We start from the raw sequence: 27,178 nt of genomic DNA, 5'->3' as shown, positions 1-27,178 counted from the left end.
GGGTCAGACTTTAGGCTCACAGGGGCGAAGAAGATTTCAGTCATCAGCCATGAATGTGTGACAGTCTAGAAGTATATGAAAATGCATTTTGCAGTGAGAATTGGAAAAGGTTGCCAGTCCCACGATCTATTGAATTGCTTGAGAATCTTAGGCACAGATTCACAAATGTGCCTAGACACCAAGTTCAGGTATGCATTTCTACCCTCCTATCAAACCTTCCTTACTTATCACATTGCTAAATCTTCTAAGACTTCGGAGTGCTACCTTCAACTACACAGAGTGAAAAGTACAGTATCTTCTCCAGCTAACAGTCTCCTCTGTTAAAATTGAATTGCATGCAAGTACCTTGTTGTGCTGCAGGGTTTTTACCCCTTCCTTCCTTGTGCCCCCCAATACCATGTACCTCACCAGAGTGCACTGCAGCTCTTGTTTGGCCCAGACTTCCCACACATTATCCTGCAAGGAATGCGTGTGGGAGGGAATGACGAATATCCATATTGCCCCATAATGTAGGATGATGATGCAGCTCAGGTGCACTCAGACCATCTTGGCATAGTCTCTGTTGGCTTCAACTAGATTAGTCTAGGATTAAGATACTGCTGCTCAACAGAAGTAAGAATGTCAAAATTGAGTTTTACATGTGATGCAAAAGAAAATGTTTCCCTTTACAGCCCCTTTGCCTTCCTTTACCACTTGCTGATGTTACCCACCATATGATAAATAAGCTCTATATTTATTAAAGGTATATTCTTACAGTTGTTAATTTATTCTTTTTCTTGAAATATTCAGAAGAGAAGGAAGTTATTTTGCCTTCTTAATATCTCAAGATTTTCACAGAGATTATTGCTCATTTTCTAAAAAACGGACCCATAACTGCAAAATGTAGAAGCACAAAAGTTCACTTCATCGCCGCCATAAGCTGAAAAGGAATAATGAAAATATTTTGGCTAATTTAAATAATATTGGAAATCCTTAAAACTATAATTTCAAATATTTAACCAGTTGCTAAGACAAAATCTGTATTAGCATTTAGTAATAACAGAGAAAACTATTTTCCTAGAGGTTTCAACAGCTGCAAAGAATCATTGCTTGTCAATGGAAGTAAAGACTGCTGCATTAAAAATAATGGCACTTTGATAACTTTAAGAATATTTTTCCCTTCTCATATCACAGATCTGTCTTATCTTTCATATAATTGTACTGTCCTCATTTATTATTAGTATCTTGCAGTGATATATATAATTTTTTTTTAAATCAGCTCATAGAACTGTTCATAAAAGGAGTTCTGTCAACAGCTGAAAGTAACTTTGAGACTCAGCTTTAACAGAAATTATTTTTGACAGGTTTTTGTGGTATGCCCACACCTGTTTACATGAATAAAATATTATTTTAAATCTCTTAGCCTTTCATATGAGAGATGCTCCACTCTTTTAATTATCTTTGTGATCCTGAGCTGGACTCACACCAGTAATTCCATGTCTGTCTTGTACTGGGGAGCCCAGTACTCCAGATGTGGCCTCACCAATGCTAAGTATATCAGAAGGGTCAGTAAAGGATCAGTGAAGGATTTAATAAAAACTGAACATGTTTTGAGGCCTATCAAAACTCCAGCAACTTTCTTAATTAAAAAGAAAAAAGATGATATACAGTTGGTAATATTCCAAAGAGTATATTTAATGAGCTGTATTGCTTATTCTGTGGGTAACTCTTCACAACAATTTATTTTTCTGTCATATGTAATCTGTATAAATGGTTGCACTGTACTTACCTTCCTCCTGTAGCAGCAGGGTTGCACCCTGTCACTGTCTGTATTGTCTTTAAAAAGAAAAATGTCCCTCATATCAAACATTTGCTAGAACCATTTTCATCATTCATCCAGCTTCCATTTCATGTCACACCTGACAGTTTCCCATGAGCAACTGAGAAACTTCTGCATAAACTACCATAAGCTTGATTGCTGCTATCATGCTGGTCCATGCAAAAAATTTCTCTGCTCACTCTGGAGAGCACAGAGCCTTTGTATTTGAGGATATGAGGAAATGTTACTGTTGCTGTCACTGTCGTGGTCACTATGGAAGTATGGATGTGATTTGACCAACTTGATTATACTTGAGCCAATACTTAGGAGAAATGTGAACTGCTCTTGCTCTGTCTGTTCTGTAAGCTTTGTGTACACACAATGCACAAGTTTCAGATGTTGTTCCCTGGATAGCTTGACTATGAATATTGCATAGGATAAAATCATCTTTCTATACCAGATTTTTAAGTGTACAGGATAATCCTAGGTGTATGTTTTTAGGCAGTCTAGAGATACACTACAAATATATTTTAAACTGAAATTGATATTTATTTTTTTTTATTTTTAAATGCTATGTATTTCAGTGCAGTTGCCTAAAGCTTGGAAAGAAGTTTTTGGTTTCTTTGATGTTAGTGTTGAGTAAATGTAAACTAGTCTTCCTTCTGATGGAGATGACAAGATTTCATCTAAAACAAGCTTGTTTGGAAAAGGAAATATCTTTTTGCACATACAGCTTAGACTTAGTTATCCTGGGAAGGGGAACACATCCAGCTTTTGTCACGTGTAGTCTTTTTTCTTCCTCCGACAAAAAAACAGTATTTTTTTTTGTAGCAACCTTGGTACAGGAAATGAGGGAATCTCCATTGAAGTGCTGAAGGAGCCCCTTTTTTGCTTCAAAATTTGCACCCAGTCCTTGTCCTGAGATCAGGGAGATCCTCATGTTTCTTTCTAATTCTATTACACAACTCTGAAACACTTTTTCATCAGATAGGGTACTTCAGCATCACAGTACATCAAATCCTCTGAAACATTGGAGTCCTTCTTTGTTAAAAGGTTGATAAACCTTGGTAGATACTTTCATGCATGCTATAAACTTTACAGACCTATTTTGCAGTCGGTACTCAGTACAGATTTGCTATTAAAAATGCTCTTTTAAGTGGCAAGAATTTGCTGGTTATGTAGCTACTAGTGACCTCTCTTGTAGTTACAAGTGAGGTCTCCCAAAAGTTTTTCTCCATGTTTTCTCTGGTTTTGAAACAATAGCCCCCACCTTCTCCAAACTTAACTAATGTTACATTTTAAATATGAAATTGCATTATTTTTATTTGACATGTCTAACTCAGTGTTGTTTGAGAACAGCGTACACATGTGCTCAACATTATGACCCCTGATGTTTGTTGAGCTACATGATATGTTCTTATTATGAGTGCTTTTCTTTGGGCCCAATCCTACCCTCTAAGATCTATCAATACTCATAGTGCTTGCTGTTTCCCTGATTTATTAACATATCCCACCCCTCTGCTTCAACAAATGGAAGAAAAGAATTATTTCCCATGTTCTCACACCAGCCATTATACAGTGAAGTAGAAGACACAAAAGTTGGACAAAGTGATAGCAGAACTTGCAAAGGTCTTTCTGCATATGTTTCCTAGCTGACAGTAACCATAAAGTCTGTAGTAAAACTATCTAATCATCTTCTTGTCAACATTCCTATCTGCCTTCCCTATCATATTTGGAGTAGTAAATATGTTAAAGGCAAGAACTTATTGAAGCCAATCTTTTTTTATTTACTGAAATTGCTAGAAATCTGGTGTTGGGCTGAAAGCTACTGTAAGATACTACAGCACCTAGGTGCTCTTCTGTTATCTTTGGATAACATTTGCTGGTTTGTTCAGTACTGTATAAAAGGTGGACACAGTTATGGAGACTGTGATATTATAAGCTGTATAATCAGGGAAACTAGCCTGAGAATTCCTTGGATGATAAAATGCATCATCTAGCAGGTCCTTGTTCTGAGTTTTGTGTTACTAAAATGAATCTGTTCTATGGTGGAAGATATTCTTATTTTAGGATTACTTACCACTGTTTTAACAAAGCATTTTCCTCCAGGTCTAACAATGAGGTAATGCATTCAGATAAGTTACATTAGAATACGTGGTAAAGTGGTACACAATTTGGGAAAAAGCATGAATGATTCCTTCATGTTTGTGGTCAGGGTACAGACTTGCAGCTAAACAGGTTATTAAGTGTCACTGAACACATGACCAAGCGTAATCCAGGCTCTGTATACACCCACACTTTTAAGAGGACTGTAAGAATTTGGTAGAAGATAGAGAAGAACTGCAAGAATTATAGAAATTATACAAAATATGAAAAAAAAATTGAAACTGTTTAACAAGATCCTTAAAAAGTGCAACTTACTTAATTTATCCAATTGACATAGTCTTTTCCTGCATGGAAAGATTTCTGATAGAGGCTGGTTTTTTAGCTGAACAAAATAACACGTTACAGGAACTTAATGCTAGACAAATTCAGAGAAGCAGCAGAATTATTATTTTGGAATCAAAATGGTAATTTGTGAAGTTATTAAGGGATGACTTAATGTCATTAAGGGATTTTCTGTCAAGGGATTCTGAATGTCTAGAAGTGAGCAACTGAAGTCCAAGCAAATCTGCTTAGGCTCTTTTGGAAAGACAACAGGCACCTTTTGAAAGCCATTCATCTTATTGATCTTCATTGTCTCTCTTGGGATGGGATTCAAAGGCAAACAGTGTGCTACATGGAATAAGACACAGGAGTATCAATGCTTTAAAATGTACTAACATTCTTCTATTTTGGTTTTTTCTTTTTTTTTTTTTAATCCTGTGTAAAAATGAACTATGAAAAACTGCAGCTCATTCATAGTATTCAGAAAAAATGTTCTGCAGAGTATGCAACACCCAATATTGTAAACAATATACTCTAACTGCTCATAATTTTTGAAAAGTAGGCGTCTTTGGCCAAGTTCAGTAGGAGAACATCTTTGTATTTAACTGAAACAAGAGTCAGAAGGATGTTTATGTATGAGCAGTCCTGGATGTGTCTGTGCTGTCATACACAAGCATGCCTTCTCCATTTGTTAGATGAGGTAAACCTACATTGCTTGGATTCCTTTCAAATATTTGCTACTGTATGACAGTTTTGAAATACAAGTTACTCTGGGTACTCTTCCCCAAGTCAGAAAACTGTTTCAGTTCTCTCTTCTACAGCTTTCTGTACATAATGACAGTAATCTCAGTTTGTCACTGTACATGTAGACATTTGAAGGTAATGCTAGTAATTTATCCTGGCTGCATGATACATCGAGGTGTACAACAGCTGAATGATGACTTGAAACTTGTGTAAGTGTTTAGATGCGTGTTCCTGGAAGAACTAACCATCTGAATTCTTTCCAAACCCGGACTTTTATTCTCTAATTTCCTTTTGTTGCCCTCTTGCCAGTAGGTTATAGATCTAGTACTAGAGAAGGTAAATCTACAACGCTAACTGTGCCAGAACAGCAAAGAACAACACATCATCGTTCACGATCTGTATCTCCTCACCGTGGCGACGATCAGGGCAGGACCCGTTCACGTTTACCAAATGTGCCATTACAGAGGTAGGCATGACAAGTTAGTGAACACTGAGTGGTTTCAAGTTTGTGTAATCTGTCATCAAGTTTTCTCTTGTTCAGCAATTTTTCACAATTTTAAAACTTTCTTTGTATCTGAATTTAATAGTGTAGTATTTGAACTTGATGTATGCTTTTATTAATCATTTAAAAGCATTCATGGAATGAATTGTAACTTTGTAAGACTTACCTCTTCTTACTGATATTTTCTCTGTGATTCATCATCTGTGTACCATAACTAATATGTAGGTTTGGAAGTGTTTTTTTCAGTCAGTGGCTGCATCTTCTATGAAGTCACTTAAGTACATTTGTGGGATAATAAATAGTGGCATGTGCAAGTTATATAGTAAGTATGAATTGAGCTAATTTTGAAGTTAGAGCAAGCTGAAAATACCAATTGTATTTATAATGTGACATTTTTAACGGACGAGGTAAGAAATACTTTACAGAATCAGATAGTGATTTATAAATGTCCATTTTCTGCATTTACTGCTTTTAATAGATAATCTATTAATAGGAGAATCCTTTCAGAGCTTTTAATTTGCATGCTTTATGCTTTTTGTGAATAGTGCCACGCAGACTGTTTAAGCACAAAACTTGACCAACTTTATTTTGCTTGTTTTATTGTGCAAGGCAATAAGCTTCTCTTGAAACCTGTCACAGAACCCTAAAAATCAGCCAGGTTTTTTTTCCGCCAATTTCTAGGAATCTTTGTTCTTGAATTACTGCAAGAGCTTGAAGTGTTGCACTAGCAACATTATTGCCCACTAGTAGTTTTAACTAGTGGTAGTTTACTGAAAATCTACCCTTCTTAGATGAATTTTGTGTTCAAAATTCTGTGCTACAGTTCTGTCCTTATCCATCATTTCCATGTTTTGTTTTTTTGGAGTTCCGTCACTGGTCATTTAATACCAGACATCTGTGATGTTTCAGAATGGTGGTATATTCTGGAAAACCAGCTTCCATCAGTGTACACAGAAAGAGGCATGTACTTCTAAATACGATAGAAATGGCTGCTTTCTATACTTAGACTTATACTTAGTTTTTTTTAATCTTAGGATCCAATATTTTTTTAGAAGTCATATATTAACATTTTAATGATTAAAAACTTCCCTCAACAAACTTGTAGTGTAATCCATTAAATTGTGTTATTTATGATGAAACAAGGTTATCATAGATATTTCTGCCTTTCAGGAGTTTAGATGAAATTCATCAAATGAGAAGATCACGTTCTCCAACTAGACACCATGATGCCTCCAGAACTCCAGTTGATTACAGATCCAGAGACATGGATAGTCAGTATTTGTCTGATCAAGAAAGGTACATCGTCAGCCTGAACTTGGAAAAAAGTTTAGAAATGTTTTTGTTGGTTTGCCTAATTTTCAAGTGTTCAGTAGAAACACGACTGTTAGTAATGGGGAAGGGAGAGAAATCATCCTAACTGACAAATCTAGTGTCATGGTTAAATTATCCGTACCTCTTTTTTAGTAAAACTGTTCACTGGGTTGACAGTAATAGCAGGTGTCTAGAATAATGGTTCTTGGGTGTTTGTCCTAGAGTATTCTGCTGTTTGTTTCATGAATTAAGCCCAGAGTTTTTTCCTAGAAAACCATAAATCTACATGTATGCCCTAGCTATTCTTTTAACTCAGAGTTTGCCTGTTTCATCAGCTAGCAAAATACCAGACATTCATTCCTACTAGTTGGGAGTTGCATATGCTGTGATTTGCATTCCTGTGCTTACAGATTTTGGACATCTATATATACAGTCTCGCAGCAGCTTACGTAACATTCTGGTGAACTTGGTACAGTACCCAAGCATAGCAAGGATAGTTGCAGTGCTTGTAATTAGCAAAAATCTCCAATCTTAGATGCGTGACATGTACACATCTCTCACTGAAATACATGCAGTGGCTACACTCCTCAGAGAATGGTTGGTCTCTCCTAATAGGCATTGTCTTCAGGCATCTAGGAATAGATTCTAATAAAATGGAAGAAAACGAGAATTTCTGTTTTATAGCTGAAAGAAAGTTTAAAAGGTTTTTCAGTTCAGTATTTGGGAAACAACGATGACAGTCACACAGACTATCAATGTTTGTGAGTTTGTTTACTTTGAAAAAAATCATATAGCTAAACTATAATGGCAAACTTTACCATTCGTATAAGATCAATTGTCCTAGTAATGTCTTTGGATTTTTACTTTTTTTTTTTTTTTTAGTAAGTTACTCTTTTTTATGAGTAAGCATGATAAAACCTTTCCAAGTGATCCAGTAAATTCAATTCAGAACATACCTTTCATAGTAATGTGAAAATGTGTAAAGAATAAACCATAAAAATCTCTGGAACTCTTTGTCCAGTTTTGAAGCAACATAGAAATTGAATAACATGTTTTTTGCAGTTAAACTAGTTCAGTTTTGTATACAATCTTGCCTGTTTTGCCTTTTTAATGTGATAACATACATATGGAAATTAATGAGCTATTTGGAACATTTTAAAATTCAACTTTATAGACAAGAAGTATGTACAGAATTGTATATGTTGGATTGTTTTACTGAATTTCCATTCAGAGGTGATTTGAAATGCTTTTTAAATCTAGTAGTCAGATTCATTGTTAAGCTAATTCAAGCAATTTCCACTTGTTGCAAATGTTTCTTGATATTATTTATTATAAGTAGTGATATATTCAAAAGATTCCTGAAAGTATTTATTGAATAGATGACTTATTCAGCAGATCTGAAGAGGAATAGATATTAAAAAGCAGCTTTTGTCAGTAGAAAAAAATATAGACAGTTCACTGTCTAGAAAATTTTCTTCCAGTAAAGCCTCAAACCATGATATAAATGATGATACAGGCATGGGGTATGCTTGGAGAGCAGGGCTTGCTTTGAGGCTTTCTTGGAGGCCATCAGAATAGAGCCACAGCAGTAATGGGCTACTGGAGTTGTTCAGAGGACTAAGACACAGTTTCAGTTCTTTTCAATGTTCAGAAAACACTCTTCAGAAGTTTAAAGGTCAGATGTAAAGTGTGTGACTTCTTTGCAGGATTTAAAGATGGGTCCATGTACTTATTTTCCTTGAGTAATAATCTTGTCTGCAGTGGTCTCCTTTTTCGTGTTTTCCTTTTCATCTTTCACCCAGATTTCTTCAGTTGTGGAGACTGTTTAACTCTTGCAGGTTTCACTGTCTTTCGGTACATAAGAGCAGCATCATAGGGAAGATCAAAACCAACTTTTGTTGAGGAAGATTCTCTATCACATCCAAGGATTTAAAAAAAATATATTTATTCAGTATTATGTATTAGTATCAATAGTAGTATAAGTATTATGTGTTGTTCATTTATTGAACCCTTCATCTAAACAAGTACAGTCATGTAGATACCTAACATAAACTTGGTTTGAAAGGTGAGTAATTACCCGATAGTTACATGGCAGAAATTACAGTTGCTGATTACTTCTGGTCATTTTCTCAATGATCTGTTGTCGGTCCCAAATTAATATTGAATATTCTGAATAGATTTTTGTAAAAATAGTTATTATAGTCTCTTACTAAAGCAACTGGTGTGGTAAATTTCCAGTGGAACTGATTTGTCCACTTTACCTTTTTTATATATATTTAAATACATACATGCACATGTGTGTGTGTGTGTGCATATGTGAATATATTAGGAAAAGCTTTTTATTAGAAAATATAGCTAAGCAGTATACTTTGGTCTGAATTTAGGATCATCATCCAATTTTCAAGGGCACGGCCCTTTTCATGTTTTTTAGTGTTTCTTTTATTCCTAAATAAAATCTGTTAGTGTGAATACTAAAATACTCACATTAGAAAACACTTGTTTTAGCATAATAATCTTTATTTCAAATGTCTCCAAACCAGACTTAATTTATTATATAACTGTGAGTATCTTCTTATATTATTGGTAATCTGCTGTGATGGATTCTTTTGCTTTGCTTTTTTAACTTGAATTTCATGGTGGATTTGCTATTTTGTATCCCTTTTCTGGATAAATTTTATATTAGTTTGCCATGGGACAATTACAATAGATACTCTTTGGCTTAGCAAAGGTAAATATTAATGAAGTACCCTATGATTTAATGTGGGCTTCACATCTACTTTGCAACTCTTAAGAAAATGGTAACTTTTTCCCTAAAATGCGCATTTATTTGTAATTCTGTCAGTCTTCTGAGCTTATGAATGGAAATTTTGATTAAAAAACCCCAAACAATTCAGTTCAACTTTAATACATTTTGTTGCATCAAAATCAGGCTAGTGGTTCCAGATGCAAAGTTAATGACTCACAAGCCATTATTTCTAGCTGTCCAGTTTAGAATTTTAGATAAATATTACCTATACTACATCAATTAAATGGGTCATTTTATAATGGCATGAAGCACAAAACACATTGAACAACTACTGCACTTTATCTGTTTTGTAATCTTTTCTCTCTTTGTCGCCATAGAACTTCATATGATTCTCTGCTGCTTTTAAAATTACATGTTTCCATGAAGTTTAGCTTTAATTTCATATTTATGATAATTAGGAGGTTTGGAGCTTGGTCTTTCTGATTGTGTTGAAGTGCATAAAACTACAAGATTAATTCAAGGGATGTTTCATATCACAGTCATATTTACCATAGGCATAAATATGTATTAATTTTACCATCTTGCTGGCTGTAGCATGTATTTGGTTACAGTAAATGAAAAAATGAATAATTTTCTCAATTGGAAACAATAAGAAACAAAAAGTCTGATGGCTGATGAGCAATTTTTTTGTTTCTTTTAGGATTGCATTACAAAATATTGTTGAGAGCTATGAGTCAGAATTTGTATTGGTTGAAACATAGTATTTCCTGTGAACATACATTTTTGTTTTTCCCAAAAGGGTGGCTGATTACTCTTCCAATAAACCAATCTGCAGTAAATTAGTAGCAAACCCTCCCAGCTTTTTCATGTATGTTTTTGTGGCTTAGGAAGAAAAAAAGAATCAAACAATAGGCATAATTCTTTTTTTTTTAAAGTATTGCTTGATTAATTAGATGATGAGAAAGGAAGTTATTAGAGAAATGTAGGTGGTTTATGGATTCCTTTTGTGATGAAGAGCTCTGAAACAGTACTTCTGAATTTTGAAATGAGAAATTCCACAAAATTAGGTGCCACGCTAATAGGAATTGGTTGAAAATATAGTTATCACAGGCATTTTTTGGCTCATATCCTTTGAGAAGTGCAGTCTGGGTTTGAACATTATCAGACTATCTGAGTGGAAGCTGCTTGTTTCTTTTTATGTTTTCATTTGCGTATCATTGGCATAACTCATGTCATCTAATGCTTCATAATTATATCTGTTTCACTCACCACCCATCCTGTCTGTGCAGTGAGCTTCTTATGCTGCCCAGAGCAAAACGAGGAAGAAGTGCAGAGTGCCTACATACCATCAGGTAAATACAGGAATCCGGTAATGATGAACACATCTGGTTAGTTGTCTATACTTTGTGTGCCCGACTTTTTTCCATAGTGGTATTTAGTTCCAGTAAGTAAAGAACTTCCTAGTACATTGTGATCCAGGTGTCAGCTGTTCTTTTTTGTTCTTTTTAATTCAGATTGAGATGTGTATATGTTTGTGAACTTCAGTAGTAAGGATTGAAGCAGTTGAAGACATTCTGATTTTGCAATTGTATTTTGTGGTAGATTTTCTGTCTAGTCACAGAAGTCCTGACCTCCCAGTGCATGACAGTGTTGTTACAATTTCAAACATTCCTTTTTAGTTGTTTTTATGTTTTCTTTTATTTGCATTTTTATGTTTATATGACAGCCATTCACAAGCCAACAGTCTTTACTTGTGACACCTAATCTCATGCTGATTTTCGTCACTTGTAGAGGATAAAACAGTGATTAATGAGGGCTTACTGGGAACCCCAGATTTGAGGGGTCTTCTATTACTTGTTTTTTCATCTATAAATTGTGCTATAAATTAGATCCAGACATAAGCTTTGTAGTTTGGGCTCATCTTCAATCTTCATTAATCTCTCGTTCCAAAGCTTGGAGCTCCCTATCTCAACTCTTCGCAATGTGAAACTAAACGGGACTGAAATATCTTTATCTAATAAATCTAATTCTCCCCCCCCCCCCTTTTTTTTTCCACCACATCTGTTAACCTTGTTAAAAATACGTGTCAGATTGTGTAGAAAATCTTCCACTTAGGATCAGTAAACATGTGGGTTGAAGTAGTTAACTATTCAACTACTTCAACCAAGTCGGTAAACATTTTTCTGTTTGGGATCTGGGTGTTGCTAAATTTTACATCAGTGCTACGTGTTTTAAACCGTCAAACTTTTAAAACCATATCGTCTAATGTACTTATTCATTTACTTGGTGTAGGATTTTCCCCTAGAGAGTAGGGTTTTTTTAATATGCCTTGGGTTGCTCTAATTCTCTTCATCAAATTTAAAACAGCATCAAGTTGCTGTGATAGGGTTCTGTTATAAGACACAGTAGTATAAAGGTAAAATAATAAGAAACTTTCCTGCATCAGTGAAGCTGTTAAATTAAAATTTAAGTGTTTATAATCAGAGTTTCATTCTCATCATTCAGCTAAAAAAGCTTTTTCCTCAACATTTTAAGTTTTAAAGGTTAAAAATTTATTTCACTCCCTTTTATGTCCATTTATTGTCATATAATAGCAATTTTTCCTGCCTCCTTCCCATGGCCTTTCTCTTTCTACTGCATTTTCTATTGCTTCACCCCCCTCCTTGCCCACAGCTCTGTGGTTTTTCCTTTTCTTCTTAAAGATTATAGTTTTCATTAAATGGCCATGATTCCCATTCAGCAGCCTCTGTCTGCCATGGAATATCTCCCTTGTAATTTGGGCAGAGCTGGATAATAAAGCAAACATTTTCTGTTCTAAAATCTCATGTACTTTAAGTGATGATATTAGACAGTTGTAACATCTCAGAGTGTTGCTGTGCTGGCTGATGAAGTAGATCTCCTAGGGTTTTTAATTATCTTATTACTAATAATTTTTAATTACTGCTAGATTTTAAAGCTGATACACCACATCCAAAAGACTTCCACATTCAAAAATACCAGATGCTAATACATCTATAGTTAAGTTTGTGATACAATATATCACTGTTTTAGCAAGCTTTTTGTGCTTAGATACTGAGGAGGTTAAAGTCTCTGTAGGTCTAAGTAAGGCATCGCTAGGAGAAATAAAGAGCAAGTTTAATATCAACCTAATCCTTTACAACAGCTTGTATATTTTAATTAAAAATCTCTGTAAATGAAAATGAGTTTACTTTCATTATAAGGAAGAAAATCTGAGCTGTACTAGTATTGGCATGAGTTTATGGACTGTATTAACAAAAGTGTAAATACAAAAATTTGTCCCCCAGATAGCTGTCACAGTAGCTGAAAAAAACGTGTATTGGAAAATCCACTCATACAGCTGTTAAATGTAGTAAAATATTATGCATTTATTTTACATTCTGGTCAGTCTTGGCTTACTTTTACCTGTCTTTTTATTTCTGGCATGTTTTTGTGTTCTGTTTTCTTTTCTGTTTCACCACATTCAAGAAGTTCTGTTAGGCACTATAAAACATTACCACCCAAGATGCCTTTACTAGAAAATGGTACTCATTGGAACCTATACAGGTAAGAGGTGTTTCGAGTCCCCTTTAAGTAGTTAGCTCCTTCTTAAAAAAATAAATAGTCTTGCCTTATTAAATAAAAAAAAAAAAGTTTCACACAGTTTTAATAATTGAGAGATAAGGGATATAATCCTAAAATAACTTATAATATAACTGTTTAAATTAACCCCTACATTACAAAAAAACCCCAAACCAAACTACTTTGTATTAGGTAGTGTTGTCTCCACTGTTAAAATTATACGTTGCATGTTTTTCTTTTGTTACATTCTTTTGTTTATGTATAAGATTTTTGTTACATGTCAAATTTATTTTCATTTTGTTTAAATAATTTTAATTTACAAAGCTCAACTCTTCCTGCATGTGCTAAGACCAAATCCGTGATTAGACAGGATATTTCACTCCTTCGTGATTGCCTTAATTCACGAATACCGAAATTTGGAGATGATCTACTGGTTAGGTAAGAAACTGAGGATTAATGCCCCCTCCTGTTTGGTATCTAATATGGATTTTCGGCATAAATGAGCTTCACTGTAAAGTGATTTCACATAATATATAGTGTATCACATCCTTTTATGTTGGCTTAAGATTTACTGGTGTTTAATAAGGGTTTACATTTATTATTTGATATTTCTCATTCCACTTTCCTACAAGTGGATGTTGTTCTGTCATTCAGTTTTAAACATTTCAACAATCTTAGCAAAATTTTCTAGCAGTCTTGTGTTTGCTTTTATTTTCTAAACAAATCTTGGCACTGTCATCCAGTCAGCTCTTTTGCGTTTTCCTTAATTAAATCATTGTGATTCTACATTTTCTGTAAAGAGAACATTATTTTATGAGTTAATATCTAACATTGTATTCCTTTCTTTGTTTTCTTTTTCTTTCTCTTCTACCATTGGATGCAATGCACTGGCACTAGTGAACTACAGCCCTCCCTTGACAGGGCTAGGAGTGCTAGTACCAACTGCTTGAGACCAGATACTAGTTTGCATTCACCAGAACGAGAAAGGTATAAAATAAAAACTTACGAATTTCTTGTCATCTGTGCTGGTGATCTTTATCAGTTTTGTTTTTCTTCATATGAGTACTCTACATTCTTCTACATTCATGTCTGCTTTGGTGTTTGTAGACATTTTTGCTCCTATAATCATGTATGTCATGTAAATTGTGTGTTGGAGTTTATAACCGCTTCTGGCTTCTTTCCTTGTTTTAGTTCAAGCTGATGTCATTGTTTACAAAAGTCCTCAGTATGCTGATAATAGCATTGCAGTGTTAAGTATTTTGACAAAGTTAATCTTCATCATCATTTGCTAAATAGTATTACATTTGTTTCTTGCCTGTTCTATGGACTGCTAATAAGGCAGTGACATAATTTGTAAATTATGACAAAACTCTCATATTTCAAACCAGAACTGTAGTTTGTATAGTGGTGTATTTTCTACAAAACAACGAATCTTCATTGCTTTCTTGATCTAATCTGCTGCATCTGCTTTTGCAATTACAAGGCAAATCACTGCATTGAGTTTTTTTCACTCTGTTGCATTATACTAAGGCTCACATAAGTTGCGAAATATTGTTGTGTCACATACATTGTGCAGGCATTTTATGGATGCTTTCTGAATTTTTAATACTACAAGAGCTTGGTTGAAAATCTTAGGTGAACAAAATACTACTGGTGTGTTTGACAGATGGGATTGTTCCACAAGGGAATTTTTCATCACCACCTGTGTTTCTGGCTAAGAAATATGCCATTTTAGAGTGAGATTTTAGCTTCACTAAAGGCAATAATACGCTCTTATTGAGTGGGAATATGATGGAATTACAATTTCATCTGTGCAATACATATTCAACTAGTGTTGCAGTTAATAATGCCAGGTTGCTTTGTCAGTCAACCCACAGTGTGGTGGTTATAACACTTGCATCATTTTCATTATTGTGGGAGAGGACCTGTGAAGAAGGGCAATAACAACCTACTTTTCTCCTTGAGATAAGGTTTCTCCTAAGTTTTTTGTGTAATTTCCCTTTCCCTCCTCCCCACTTTCCGCTGCTTCTTGATTGGAACTTTGCTCTTGTCAAGTTTTGCCTTTGTTGCAGAGGAGTGACTAATGTTCTGCTCGGATTAGTTCATTCCTTTTTAAGATTGAGCTCAAGATATCATAGATAATATATGCATGGATATTAAAAAACAAAAAATAAGGCCAGTCAGAATGAAATACAGGATATCATTTTAGATTTTTTAAAAAAATATGGTAGCATCGTGTTAATAACTAAGTGTGTAGATATCTACAGATATATTCATCTACAAGCAGCTATTTAGTATAATAACATATGGATGTGAGCAATGTTTTGTACTTTGATTTCAAGATGCCACCCATCAAGTTGAACATTCAATGGAACTAACACAATTGTAAACTATCTAGCTAAAATATTATGCTCAAAACTACACCTGTCACTGATGTTAACTAGTTGTATTATGTCTTTATAATTCATGTCCAGCAACCTCTGTCCAATAGGCACTGCACAGAATCTGCAGCATTTTTCATGAGCTCCTTGTAAAGAAAGCATTTAGTCTGTGTTAATGGCCTCTACTGCTAGTAAACACATGGTTTTGCCAAATCATCTGTGGGCCCGATACAGAAAAATTTTCCATCACCATGAAACTTTTACTTCTTTGCTTTTAGAAGTCCTAAATAGGCGCTTTTGACTTGGGATCCTTAGTGGTGGTGCAGAAAGCTCTTTTTTAGGAAATTCATATTCCAATTTTCCATGATGGTTTTGTTGAAAATAATGAGATCTCTGTGGCTCTGACAGAGGATTTAGGACATACTTTTTTTTTTCTTCCAATATAGATAATATTTTTCTAATACAGCCCAATTTTTGGAGGAAAATGTTATATTAAATGTGTAAAAACCACTAAACTAATCTTTTTGTTTTGGGGGGGAGCTAATTTTAGAAAATTTAATTCTCCACTGCTGAATGTATCTGCTTATACTTTAATGTGAGGTTAGTGATCAGTTTCATGTAATGATAGAGGAGTCTTTAGTTTGAAAAACACAGAATTAAAGCCAAGGTATGTAGAAAGCATTTTGTTTCTGTGCTGGACAAGATGAGAATAAGGGACTTAAAATACAATAAGATAGGTTCATCTTAAACAGAAGGAAAGCTTTTTTGAAAGCAAGTATAATGAAACACTGTAGTAGACAATATAGAAAAGGTTGTCTTGACTTCATTATTGGCGATTGTCTAAGAAGAGATTAGACAAACATGTCAGATGTAGAGTTGGTCCTGCTTGTAGCAAAGGGAAACACTATACGGTTTTGTGGAGTCCAATCTATACAGCACCACTTTATTACCATTATATTTGAGGGACCTGTGTTGAAGGTATTGTTAGCTGGTTTTGTGGTGTTTCCTCTCCCCCCCAAATGGAATTGTAGATTTTATTTAAAAGTTTAGATTTTTGGTCCTCAAAATATAGACTTCTACATGTGGTGTTGTACATTTTCTTCAAGAAAATTATGAGTATACCCACCTATGGAAAATGATTTCTGCTTATTCCTCCCAAACTTTTGTCTCAGAGGGTATAAATTAGATTGTATTTGAGATCAAGAGTTAAAATGTCCACTCAAGCTTTTTTTAACAAAATGATATTGGCTGTGTGTAACTGATGGACAGTAGAGCCCTATTTTTCTGTGTCAATGATTTGTTGGAATTGGTTTTGATCCTTAAACTCTATACGATGTCATTCATGTCATTTGGAATTGTCAAGAGTACTGGGTTTTAAGATGCTGCTTTACCAGTAAAAGTCATTTTGTTGACCCACACAAACCAGCAGAAAAATACTTTCAGCAGTATGTATGAATTAGGGATATATAAGTGTTGTTGGTTGCACTAATACTAAAACAAAATAATAGAAAAGACATTCCTTTTCTCATGCTATAAACTTCGTAATTTGAGCAAGGAAAATCCTTATAACTTAACTGGCAAGCTGAATTGCCCTGACACAGGCCTGCCAAAGTTTTTTGGTAAATTGAATGGTTTGGTGCAGAACTTAATCCTTCATATATTTCTCTTTGGCACAGTATATACTAGGATACTTAAAAATATCCAGCCCCTACTAATACATTTATATAGTTGCCCCATGCCTGCCTTTATTTTTTCTCTCTTTTTTTGCCTCTCCTATTTATTCCAAGCTGGATTTTTTTTCAAAATTATTGTGTTGTTCAAGTTCTTGTGATGATCTGCAAGGCATATGTTAGTTTATAATGTAATCATAAATATTGTCTAATGCCATTGAAAATGTTTTTGCTGCTACTACTTCCTTTAGTATGATTTTTTATTGTCCTTTTCACCATCACTCAAAACTTCTGCTTTTTTTCCTTGTAAATTGGGTACCATTTCTTTAGAACAGAGAAATTTGTTTGCAACCCCCAGCCTCCAGTCAGGAAAGCATATAGCCATGAGATTTAAGTGCAGTATCTGTACTGGTTCAACAATGGTGTCTCATCATAATAACATCTTCCCCAGATTGATTTAAGATTGTAGCCAGTGATAGTTACTTTATAATACCTAGTGTGGCTTTTATTTACCTTCAAAGTTTCTTTGTTGCAAGCAATTGTATATATTGGCAGATAGCACAAGAGCAGTTGTACGAATTAGTACTGCCTGTCTGCTTTGGCCCTGAGAGGTTGGTTAGTGGGAATCAGAGCAAATGAAACCGAGGGGTACAGCCTGGGGATTAGTTCATGTACAACAGGGTCAGCATAGCTGCAAAATGCAGCCCAGAAGATGTGTTCTGACATACTTTGCTGCAGTAGGAATCAGAACATTTCAAAGATCTTCAGGGTGTTTGCGCTCAGCTGGTCAGTACCACCTAAACCAGACACAAAGCTGAACAGCTACCTGTTGCCTACTCATAAATAGATAACAGGAAAGTTGGAGCTGTCACTTGATCCATTTAAGACCTGTCCTGATTTCATGTTGATTTTTCTAATGTTTTTTAGTAAGTCTAAAATATTAGGCGTTTATATTGCATGCCTTTAACAGTTATGTTGAATATCACCGTTTACTTTTAAAATAATGTACAGAAAAAAGCTGTTTGCATTAGGTATGCAAGGTACTGTGTTTCCAGTTCTTTTCATCCATGTGAAGGAATAGGTTATTGCATGTTTGTCTGCATTGTACTGTGGCTCATGGTCATTCAATATTCCGTGAAAGAGAGCATGTTCTCATACTGCATGACCTAGTTAATTCTATCAAATGCTGTTTAATATTTGTAGTGGATATCAGCATATTAAGGGCTTTGACTGAGTGCATTGATGCATTAACATTTTCTTTAACTCTTGCTTTGGAGACAAAAAGAAACTACTTACTAACAACCTATTTGCTCTTGAAACTTCTGAAAAATCTACCTAACTGTTCAAGTGATGCTAATCTCCTTGAAACCTTTGTTATTTGCATGTTCCATAAATCAAACCCTTTCCTTCTTACATGGACTGGAAGGATGCCTCAGAAAGTGGAATGTTAGATAGTTGTGCGGAGTTTGTATAAACATTTTGCTTTTTGTAAATTAATCAGTTTATTTTGATTTTGTAAATTGTTATACATACCCTTGTAGTATTAGAATTACATAACATCCCAACAAAATAAGCAACACCAGTCTGTGGTATAGTATATATCATTCTATATTAAATGAGCTTTTTCAAGAAAAAAGTCATGTAAGATACCAGTTTTTATTCGCAATTGAGGTCCTTTTTATTAAATTTAATTATACAATATAATCTGTTGGCATGTACTGCAGGGATACAGAGAAATGAACAGAAGAGGAAGCTGGCTGCACACACTTTCAGTACTTTTAAATGAAAAAAAAATACCCCAGTACTCATACACTAATATGTGTATCTGAGTTGTAGCTAGTTAATTTACCCTTAAATCTCTCACTGTGTTCCAGAAAAGGGTCACTTTATGCCTTAGACTTTTTCTTGTAATTCATAGTCCTACATTTTTAATGAGAATGCATTTTTCAGTGCAAAGAGCTATGATAGATGGGCTTAGCAAAACACCAGCCAGCAGGCAACAGAAAATGACCATCATATGGTCTGTGAAAAGGTATTCAAGTTTTGAATTACAACTTTCTATGAGAATGATGGGCTTTTAGATAGTCTAGCATTGGCGAATATTTGAAAATTTAATGGTACACTGTGTAAAAGTTCTATGTCAGTCTAAATTCTGCATCTTTGTTTCTGCAGTAAGCAGCCATAAGAATAGTATACTTGGGGATTAGAAAACTGCTAGAAAATATAATGAAATGACACACTTTCATTACTTTTTGGGGTATTTTTCCAGTCCCAAATCCCATATATTTAATTTTATCACAAACTAAATATCCTATTTTTTTCCTGTTTTATTGAACGGGCAAACAGGGGTAGATGGTCCCCCTCCCTAGAGAGGAGACGACCTACTAGTCCCAGGATTCATATCCAGCATGCATCTCCGGAGGATGACAGGTACTAGTCAACTCCTCCCAGTTGAAAAGTGGCTTACTGCATCTTGCACTCTCAGAGGATTATAATGAAATTTAAAAGTATGCGTATGCTTAGAGAGAGACTTAAAACCTCCAGAAGCCCAAAATAAAACAGCAGCTCAGATATCATCTCTGCATTTTGTTGAACTGTTATAAAGCACCTACTAATTAATGTCTTTTCAAGTTTTCTGTTTGCCTGAATGGTCACAAGCCATGAAATAAGATGTCTAATACAGTAGAACATCATCTGTGTTAATCTTCTTCAGTCTGTTTTTACCTGCTTATGTAAATGTTGGTGGTGTTTTCACTGTGGTGCTTTATAATAAGATAAATATTTGTTGTAGAGCCTATTCTTGTCTAGGTGTTTATTTTTATTTTTATTGTTTTTTTTTTTTTTCTTTTTTAAACAAACTGTTCCTAAGGGGGAAAAAAACCCCACAAACTGATATGTTGGAAGTCTTGGCAACACTTGCTAGTTTATGTATGTAAAAATTGGCACTGTTCGTAAATTCTGTCCAAGTCAGAATGGTCTCCATGGAGCAGGTTTTCGTAGCAAGGTAGGTTTTGGTTAAAAACACAGTGCTTTAAATAAATTTTTATTCTGAATACCACCTATGATTAATAGAAGCACGTTTGTTTTTTTCTTGTCATGAACTTTCTACTCAAATTAGTTTTGGTATTTCATTGCTTTGGCAGTAGTAATTTCTGGGGGATTTTTTTTCTGGATAGATCTGGGGCTTTTTTAAGCAGACATTATAATTTCTATTGAGATGCAAATTCAAAATTTTCGCTTCAAGTTTTTGTGTTACAGTAAATGACAGGATACAGGTGGTTCATGTAAACAATCCATACATGTGTAAACTCTTACGAAGTTGCACTTAAAACTGTAAGACTGGTATATGGGTAAAACTCAATTACTGTAGTGCTAGTGCTTACCTTCTGCTAGAGTCTGTGCACAGGACTTATATTTGTACTGTAATTTGTCTTGTTTGCTTGATACTGGATGTATTCCACTAGTACATGTGGGAAGACTGTAAGTGTGTTTGGATAGCAATTCTTTTTCTATTTGAGTAAGACAGCATTATGAATTATAAAATTAAATTTATGAAACATTATTTCAGAATTGTGCCCCCTTACAGATACTGCATTTCTAGAAATTTTGCCAGCACATCCCTTTGATGGAACACCTATTAATAGTTTACAAATGTACTTTGTATCTTTTAGGCATTTTTAAGTAATTCTGCTTCCCATTTTTCAAGTCCATGGAAAGCCTGTCTTTGACTTCAGTAAATCACACTTGATAAAATCATCTGAAGTGATTAGAATTAAATCATAATCACATCACATATCAGTGAAATGAGGTTTTCGTCTAAATACTGCCATTCTTAATGAAGAATTGTAAGCCTTTTGATGTCAGCTGAAGTTTTCTGGAGAAAGACTGAAATGGTCTAATACCTGTTAGCAAACATATTACAGTGAAACATCTGTAGGATATAGAATCTGTTACAGGAAAGATTTTGAGTCAGAGAAACAGCAATCTAATTTTCTTAGTGAAATCAGTGCCTTGTTGTGCTTGGAAGTCTTGCAGGTAATCTGATCACCAAGTCCCAGTGATGCAGTCAGTGATGAACCTAGGAGTTTAGGCTAACCTCAGTCCTGATGGCTGGTTGCAGCCTCCCAGTTCCAGGATCTTTCTCCCAGATTAAGAAAAGTTCTGAGATCATTGGGGTCTTTGCATTGCATGCCCAATACAAATTAATAGCCCACCTTGTCTGTAGAGAGTATCGGTGAGGGAATCAAAGGTGCTTTACCTTTGTTCTGTACTCTTTGAGTTTACATTCATTCTGATGAGTTTTTTTAAATGTGCTTGTATCAATTTGATAACTGATGCAGTGGGTGTCAGGGAATGAGTGTCTGATGGATCAGCAGGAGTAACTAACTAACTGCTTATCACCACTTTCAAATCTTATTTTCACAGATTAATTGACTTTGACAGATGTCATCTTACTCTTCATTTGAGCACATTCCAGATTTATCTTACAAATTGACCCAGTCTGCATATAGGGTGCAATCAAGAAGATCTATTTCTGAATACATTTCTTAAACATGACATGCATTATTTCTAATTTTGATAATGTAAATTCAGTTTTTACAACATTGTATTTATTGATAATGATTCATAACATAAATTTTAGTAAAGGTCTTGGCAAGATTGTAGTTATGCTGGAGTTCGTTCACTTGCCATATCAGAAAAAGTGACTCCTTGATGTACATTGACAAGATGAAGACATAAGTTATATGTTATTTCAGTGTTAAGAATTAACAAGTGCTTGGTTAGTATCATGCATTTCTTTAAGACATTTTAAAGAATAGGTTTTCATTTGAATTTGAGAGCTTCATTGCTGGGAGGTTTTTCATTTTTTAGATTAGAAATTAGAACTAAAAAGTCTGTCTAAAGTGAAAGACTTTCTGGAAACTGGAGAACTGCAAAATTGTGAAATTACAAGTGATAAAAACAAGGAGAATGAAAGTTGAGCATTTAATGGTAGGTGGGAATTTTGTTCAGACTGTTCTTTTTGAGATGTCTGCATAAAATTTCAGCATATAACCAAGACTGGATAAAATAAGCCTTTAAAAAAATTAATCCTCATATACTTTCAGTCAAGAGAAGTAGCTTTTGCCGGTAATCACAGAATCACAGAATCATTCAGGTTGGAAAAGACCCTTGGGATCATCAAGTCCAACCATCAGCCCTACTCCTCAAAGTTCTCCCCTACACCATATCCCCCAACATCTCATCTAAACGACCCTTAAACACATCCAGGGATGGTGACTCCACCACCTCCCTGGGCAGCCTGTTCCACTGTCTGACCACTCTTTCTGTGAAAATTTTTTTCCCAATGTCCAGTCTGAACCTCCCCTGTTGCAGTTTAAAGCCATTCCCTCTTGTTCTATCACTAATGACCTGTGAGAAGAGACCAGCACCAACCTCTCTACAATGTCCTTTCAGGTAGTTGTAGAGAGTGATGAGGTCTCCCCTCAGCCTTCTCCTCCTCAAACTGAACAGTCCCAGCTCCTTCAATCGCTCCTCATAGGATTTATTCTCCAGGCACTTCACCAGTTTCGTTGCCCTCCTCTGCACTCGCTCCAGCACCTCGATATCTCTCCCGTATTGAGGTGCCCAAAACTGGACACAATACTCCAGGTGTGGCCTCACCAGTGCAGAGTACAGGGGGACTGTCACCTCCCTACTTCTGGTGGTCCCACTATTTCTAGCACAAGCCAGGATGCCGTTGGCTTTCTTGGCCACCTGGGCACACTGCTGGCTCATGTTCAGCTGCTTGTCAGTTAGAACCCCCAGATCCTTCTCTTCCAGACAGCTCTCCAGCCACACCTCCCCAAGCCTGTAGCGATGCATGGGGTTGTTGTGGCCCAAGTGCAGGACCTGGCACTTGGCCTTCTTGAACCTCATCCCGTTAACATTGGCCCACCGATCCAATCTATCCAAGTCTCTCTGTAGTGCCTCCCTATCTTCATGCAGATCGACACTCCCGCTTAACTTGGTGTCATCTGTGAACTTACTGATAATACACTCTATGTCCTTATGAAGATCATCAATAAAGATGTTGAACAGAAATGGTCCCAACGCCGAGCCCCGAGGAACACCACTTGTGACCGGCTGCCAGCTGGATTTAGCTCCATTGACCACCACTCTCTGGGACCGTCCATCCAGCCAGTGCTTGATCCATCAGACCGTTCGCTCATCCAGGCCATGGGCAGCCAGTTTTTCTATGAGAATTCTATGGGGAACTGTGTCAAATGCTTTTCGAAAATCCAGGTAGACAATATCCACAGCTTTTCCCTCATCCAGTATGTGCGTCTGTAAGAATGCTTGTCCAGGAGTCATCCTGAAGCCAGCTGTAGAGCAAGTACCCTTCTGGTACTTTCTCAGAGAACTTGAGGTGTGCTGTGCACTGCCAGTGCCAGACTGATTTGGCCTGGATGATTCTTTGTCATCTTTCCAGAAACACTGTGTGACTTGATCAGGGAGGCAGTTTTGCAAGACATGAATTGAAGTGCTAGGAATGAGTGTGAGAAGCTAACAAGCCTTCAGAGTTGTGACCTCCCAGCTCACATACTATGTAGATCCAGGCTTTCAGACATCTTCAGGAGAAATCAGGAAGTATTGAACATGACATTCTTGATGGCTTTGAGGCTACATAAATGAACAAACTCACTGCAAACCACTGAGGTCTCTTGTACAAGCCAGTAATAAATAATTTAAAATGTTATACACTGAATTTTATAAAAATGTTATTTTATCACTTTAGAAATAGTAATTTTTAATTTTGATAGGAATATTATAATTTTGTTTACACTCAACAGTGATAAGTATTTTGAGACACATGGGTCTTTGGAATGTGACCTGTGAATAGCTTCTCTGTATATAAAGTAATATATAGTGCTTGTTTATATACATAACAAGGCCTTACTGTCACTGATTTCGTGTGACAGTTGGTAGATCTATGACCTTAAAGAGAAATTTTAGCATTTCCTCACCCTAATGGAGGTATAGATGCAAATTTATTACATACCCTAGGTTATTAGTGGACAGCAAATTTTGCTGAGTTTTCTCATTAGAAGTAAAATTTGATATTTGAAGAAAATCTTACATTGATACACCTTATCAAGAAATTTTTTTTTTACCATATATTCCATAAAAAACTAATAATAAACCAACAAGCCAATAATATTTATGCCAAATTGAAAGCTGTGAACAAATTCTGAGGTTCTTACACAGCTTCAGCAGAAATGAAAGTAATATAGATATTAAGAAATATTGTGAACTTTATTGAATTTTTTTAAAAAGCTGAGTCAGTTATTCTGCTTTGGTATTGATCTGTTAATTATTTCTGTAGCAGACTGTTGGCAACAGAATATAAAGTTTTAATCAAAATATATGAAATTATGAAATCTACTTGCATTTCAGGAGAATTTCACAGTACAATGACAAAATACACATTTTTCAAATTCCCAAGGGAAGATGTTCTGTATAGGTTTATATATTGTTCTGATGAACAATACTGTAGATTAATTCTCAAGAAGGATAATGGCAGCTGTTAAGCCACAGTGTTGCCATTCAACTTGTAGAGTATAAATGTTTTTAAAAATATTGTTGTGGCTTTCATTCTTTACTTTATTGCATTTTAGATTGTTAATATTATGTCTAAAAATTTTAACATTTCCTTAAAGTGTATGGATTAAATCAGAATAGAAAATGAGAAATACAGCCTTTCTCAGCAGACAGTGCCTTAATGCTTTTGGTTTATATATTTGACTGCATGTCTCCACCTTCACTGCATGTGACCATCTCTCTGTTTCTGCTCATTCTGTCCAAATTCACATCCATGTTTCCAAATTTTGTGAAGAACAAGGACGCTGGAGTCTTGCATTCCAAAACAGGACAGTGTAGACCACCTAAGTGCTAAACCTGGAGCAGCACAGAGGTATCCTTATTTACCTAAATCATAGTTCCAAGTAAATGAGGTACTGGTTATTCTTCATATGCTCTCCATAATACTTTCAAATATGTTTTTTTCTTTTTTTATGTATAAGTACATATATGCATGTTGTTCATAGATAATATTTAGTCCCCTATAAAGTACATTTAAGAGGTAAATTTGAGTATGACATGAGTGTTCTTATCCCCAGCACACTCTTCATACATTATATATGGGCATGAAAGGATGCCTACCTGTAAATATGTACCTGCCAGTGCCCACAGTGTGCTCAAGCTGAGCCAGAACTGCAAGTGCCGTAGTAGGCTGTTGAGCTATATGGAATTGTATACAGCATTATCTTAGCTAGAGGAAGAAAATAGAAAGGAAATTGTGAGTTTAAATGTATTTCTAATGTGTGCTGTTTGTAAGGACAGCATAGAGAGCAGAGAAATAAGTATATTCAGCTGTATATTACTTTGTTGCTTTTCACAGGAAAGCCTGTCCTACTCTTAGCTTTTCCATCCTGCAAAGAGTAGTCACTATGTGCTCTTTTTCTCCACTGTACATAATGTCACAGCCTAAGCAAGTGACATATACGGTAAGAGAAAAATAAGCCCCATAACCAACCAAACAGAAAATGAAGATAATGACATCATTCGAGTGATAATGCTGCTGCATTCGGTGGATCTAACCACAGCTTTAAATGCTTTGCTAACCTTAGGTTTTAAGTAAAGCTGCAGCATTTAATATGTGTTTCCCTGTGTATCCACCTTGTATTTGTCCTGGTAGAGAAAAAATTAAAAAGTAATGAGAATATGCAAAAAATAAATGTGGAGAAACAGTTTGAGGACAAAGGGGATTTTAATTTTTAATCCGAGATATTTTTTGGTAAGAGAATACATTCTTTTCAAACCCAGAAAGCATCAGGTAATGACCTCTGCTCATGCAAAAAGCAGTTTGTATTTTGCTGCAGTATTTTCTTTGTTGTGGAGCATACTGCGTCGCAATATAATGCTCATCAAATATTGCAGTGGGTACAAATCATGAAAATTCACGGTGATTATATTCGTTGTGTATAATTTGGTGTTCCAGATGTTTAGGTATCTTCCAGTTCAGACACTGGGTTGCTCTTTATAACCACAAAGGTTTAAAGGGGAAATAAATTTTTTTGAGTATTATTTTATCTATTTGTTTTGCCTACAGTAATTCTTTTATAGCTTAATATATGACATTGATTATATTGTTGCAAGCTCCTGTACATGTTTCTTGCACCAGTGTAAGGTGGAAGTTAGGATTTGTCAACATTTCTGGTCTATCAATGAATAATGATCACTACCAGTTTTTGACCACTCCTGAAATACTGTATGTACTTTTTATTCTAAAAATATATATATTAATTATTATCAGAGGTTTAAAATTGTAAATCCTAATTTGTAAATGATCACATTACTATGGATAGAAAAGAGAATTTTGGAACACACAAGACTTGCAGAGATTTTCATAGTACATTTATAGTCCTGGGTCATAATGGTGAAACATGCTTTACTTTCATTCTTACGTTTATTGACTCATATTACTGTTCATTGTTCTTATTTACTATCAAGGTAAATGCTTAGATTGTCAGAGGTAGCTAGTGGCTCACTGTCCAAATGTCAGATGAATTCTGTAAAAGATTTATGTAGGAAAGGAGTGAAGGAATGAAATAAACTTCTAACTTACTTCTGTTGACTAGAAAAAAATAGAATTGTTTTAAACTGTTTCTAAAAAACTTCAACAAGTTTTAAAACAATGAGATTTTTGAAAAGACAAGTTTTTATTAATATAGTGACAGCATTATTTAAATTTGATACGATACAGTATTTGTTTTGCTTTTGAAACTTAGATTTAAAAGCCATTTTTAAAGTTTACATTTGAATAGTATTTTCTGGTCCTTTCTGCAACATTTTTTCCTGCTGTCTACTCTGCATTTGTTATTCATGTTGTTAAGAGATGACTAGAAGGCCTATGAGGAGGCATTGTTTCGAATCAAATACAGACTGTGAAATGCGATCTAGCTGCAGGTTCAGACAGGA

The 27,178-nt window shown here is 35.1% G+C and overlaps 1 protein-coding gene across 31 annotated transcripts in view; it reads left to right on the top strand.

Moving 5' to 3' along the window:
- Positions 1–27,178, top strand: part of RIMS1 (regulating synaptic membrane exocytosis 1) — a 352,499-nt gene that overhangs the window by 220,697 nt on the left and 104,624 nt on the right. For 8 of the 31 annotated variants that reach the window (XM_074819772.1, XM_074819777.1, XM_074819764.1 and 5 more), the window contains exons 16-19: positions 5,279–5,435; positions 6,642–6,767; positions 10,818–10,880; positions 14,005–14,094. The exons of 1 other annotated variant lie outside the window; for it this stretch is intronic. In XM_074819772.1, the coding sequence (XP_074675873.1) occupies positions 5,279–5,435; positions 6,642–6,767; positions 10,818–10,880; positions 14,005–14,094 (436 nt within the window). Of the gene's footprint in view, positions 1–5,278; positions 5,436–6,641; positions 6,768–10,817; positions 10,881–13,014; positions 13,093–13,431; positions 13,546–14,004; positions 14,095–19,504; positions 19,589–25,034; positions 25,113–27,178 lie in introns of all 31 variants that reach the window. 22 more of the 31 variants (XM_074819773.1, XM_074819778.1, XM_074819763.1 and 19 more) reach the window with 6 other exon arrangements.

Source organism: Strix aluco, chromosome 3 (assembly GCF_031877795.1).
Source record: "Strix aluco isolate bStrAlu1 chromosome 3, bStrAlu1.hap1, whole genome shotgun sequence".
NCBI lineage: Eukaryota > Metazoa > Chordata > Aves > Strigiformes > Strigidae > Strix > Strix aluco.
This window is presented reverse-complemented; position numbering and strand designations above follow the sequence as displayed.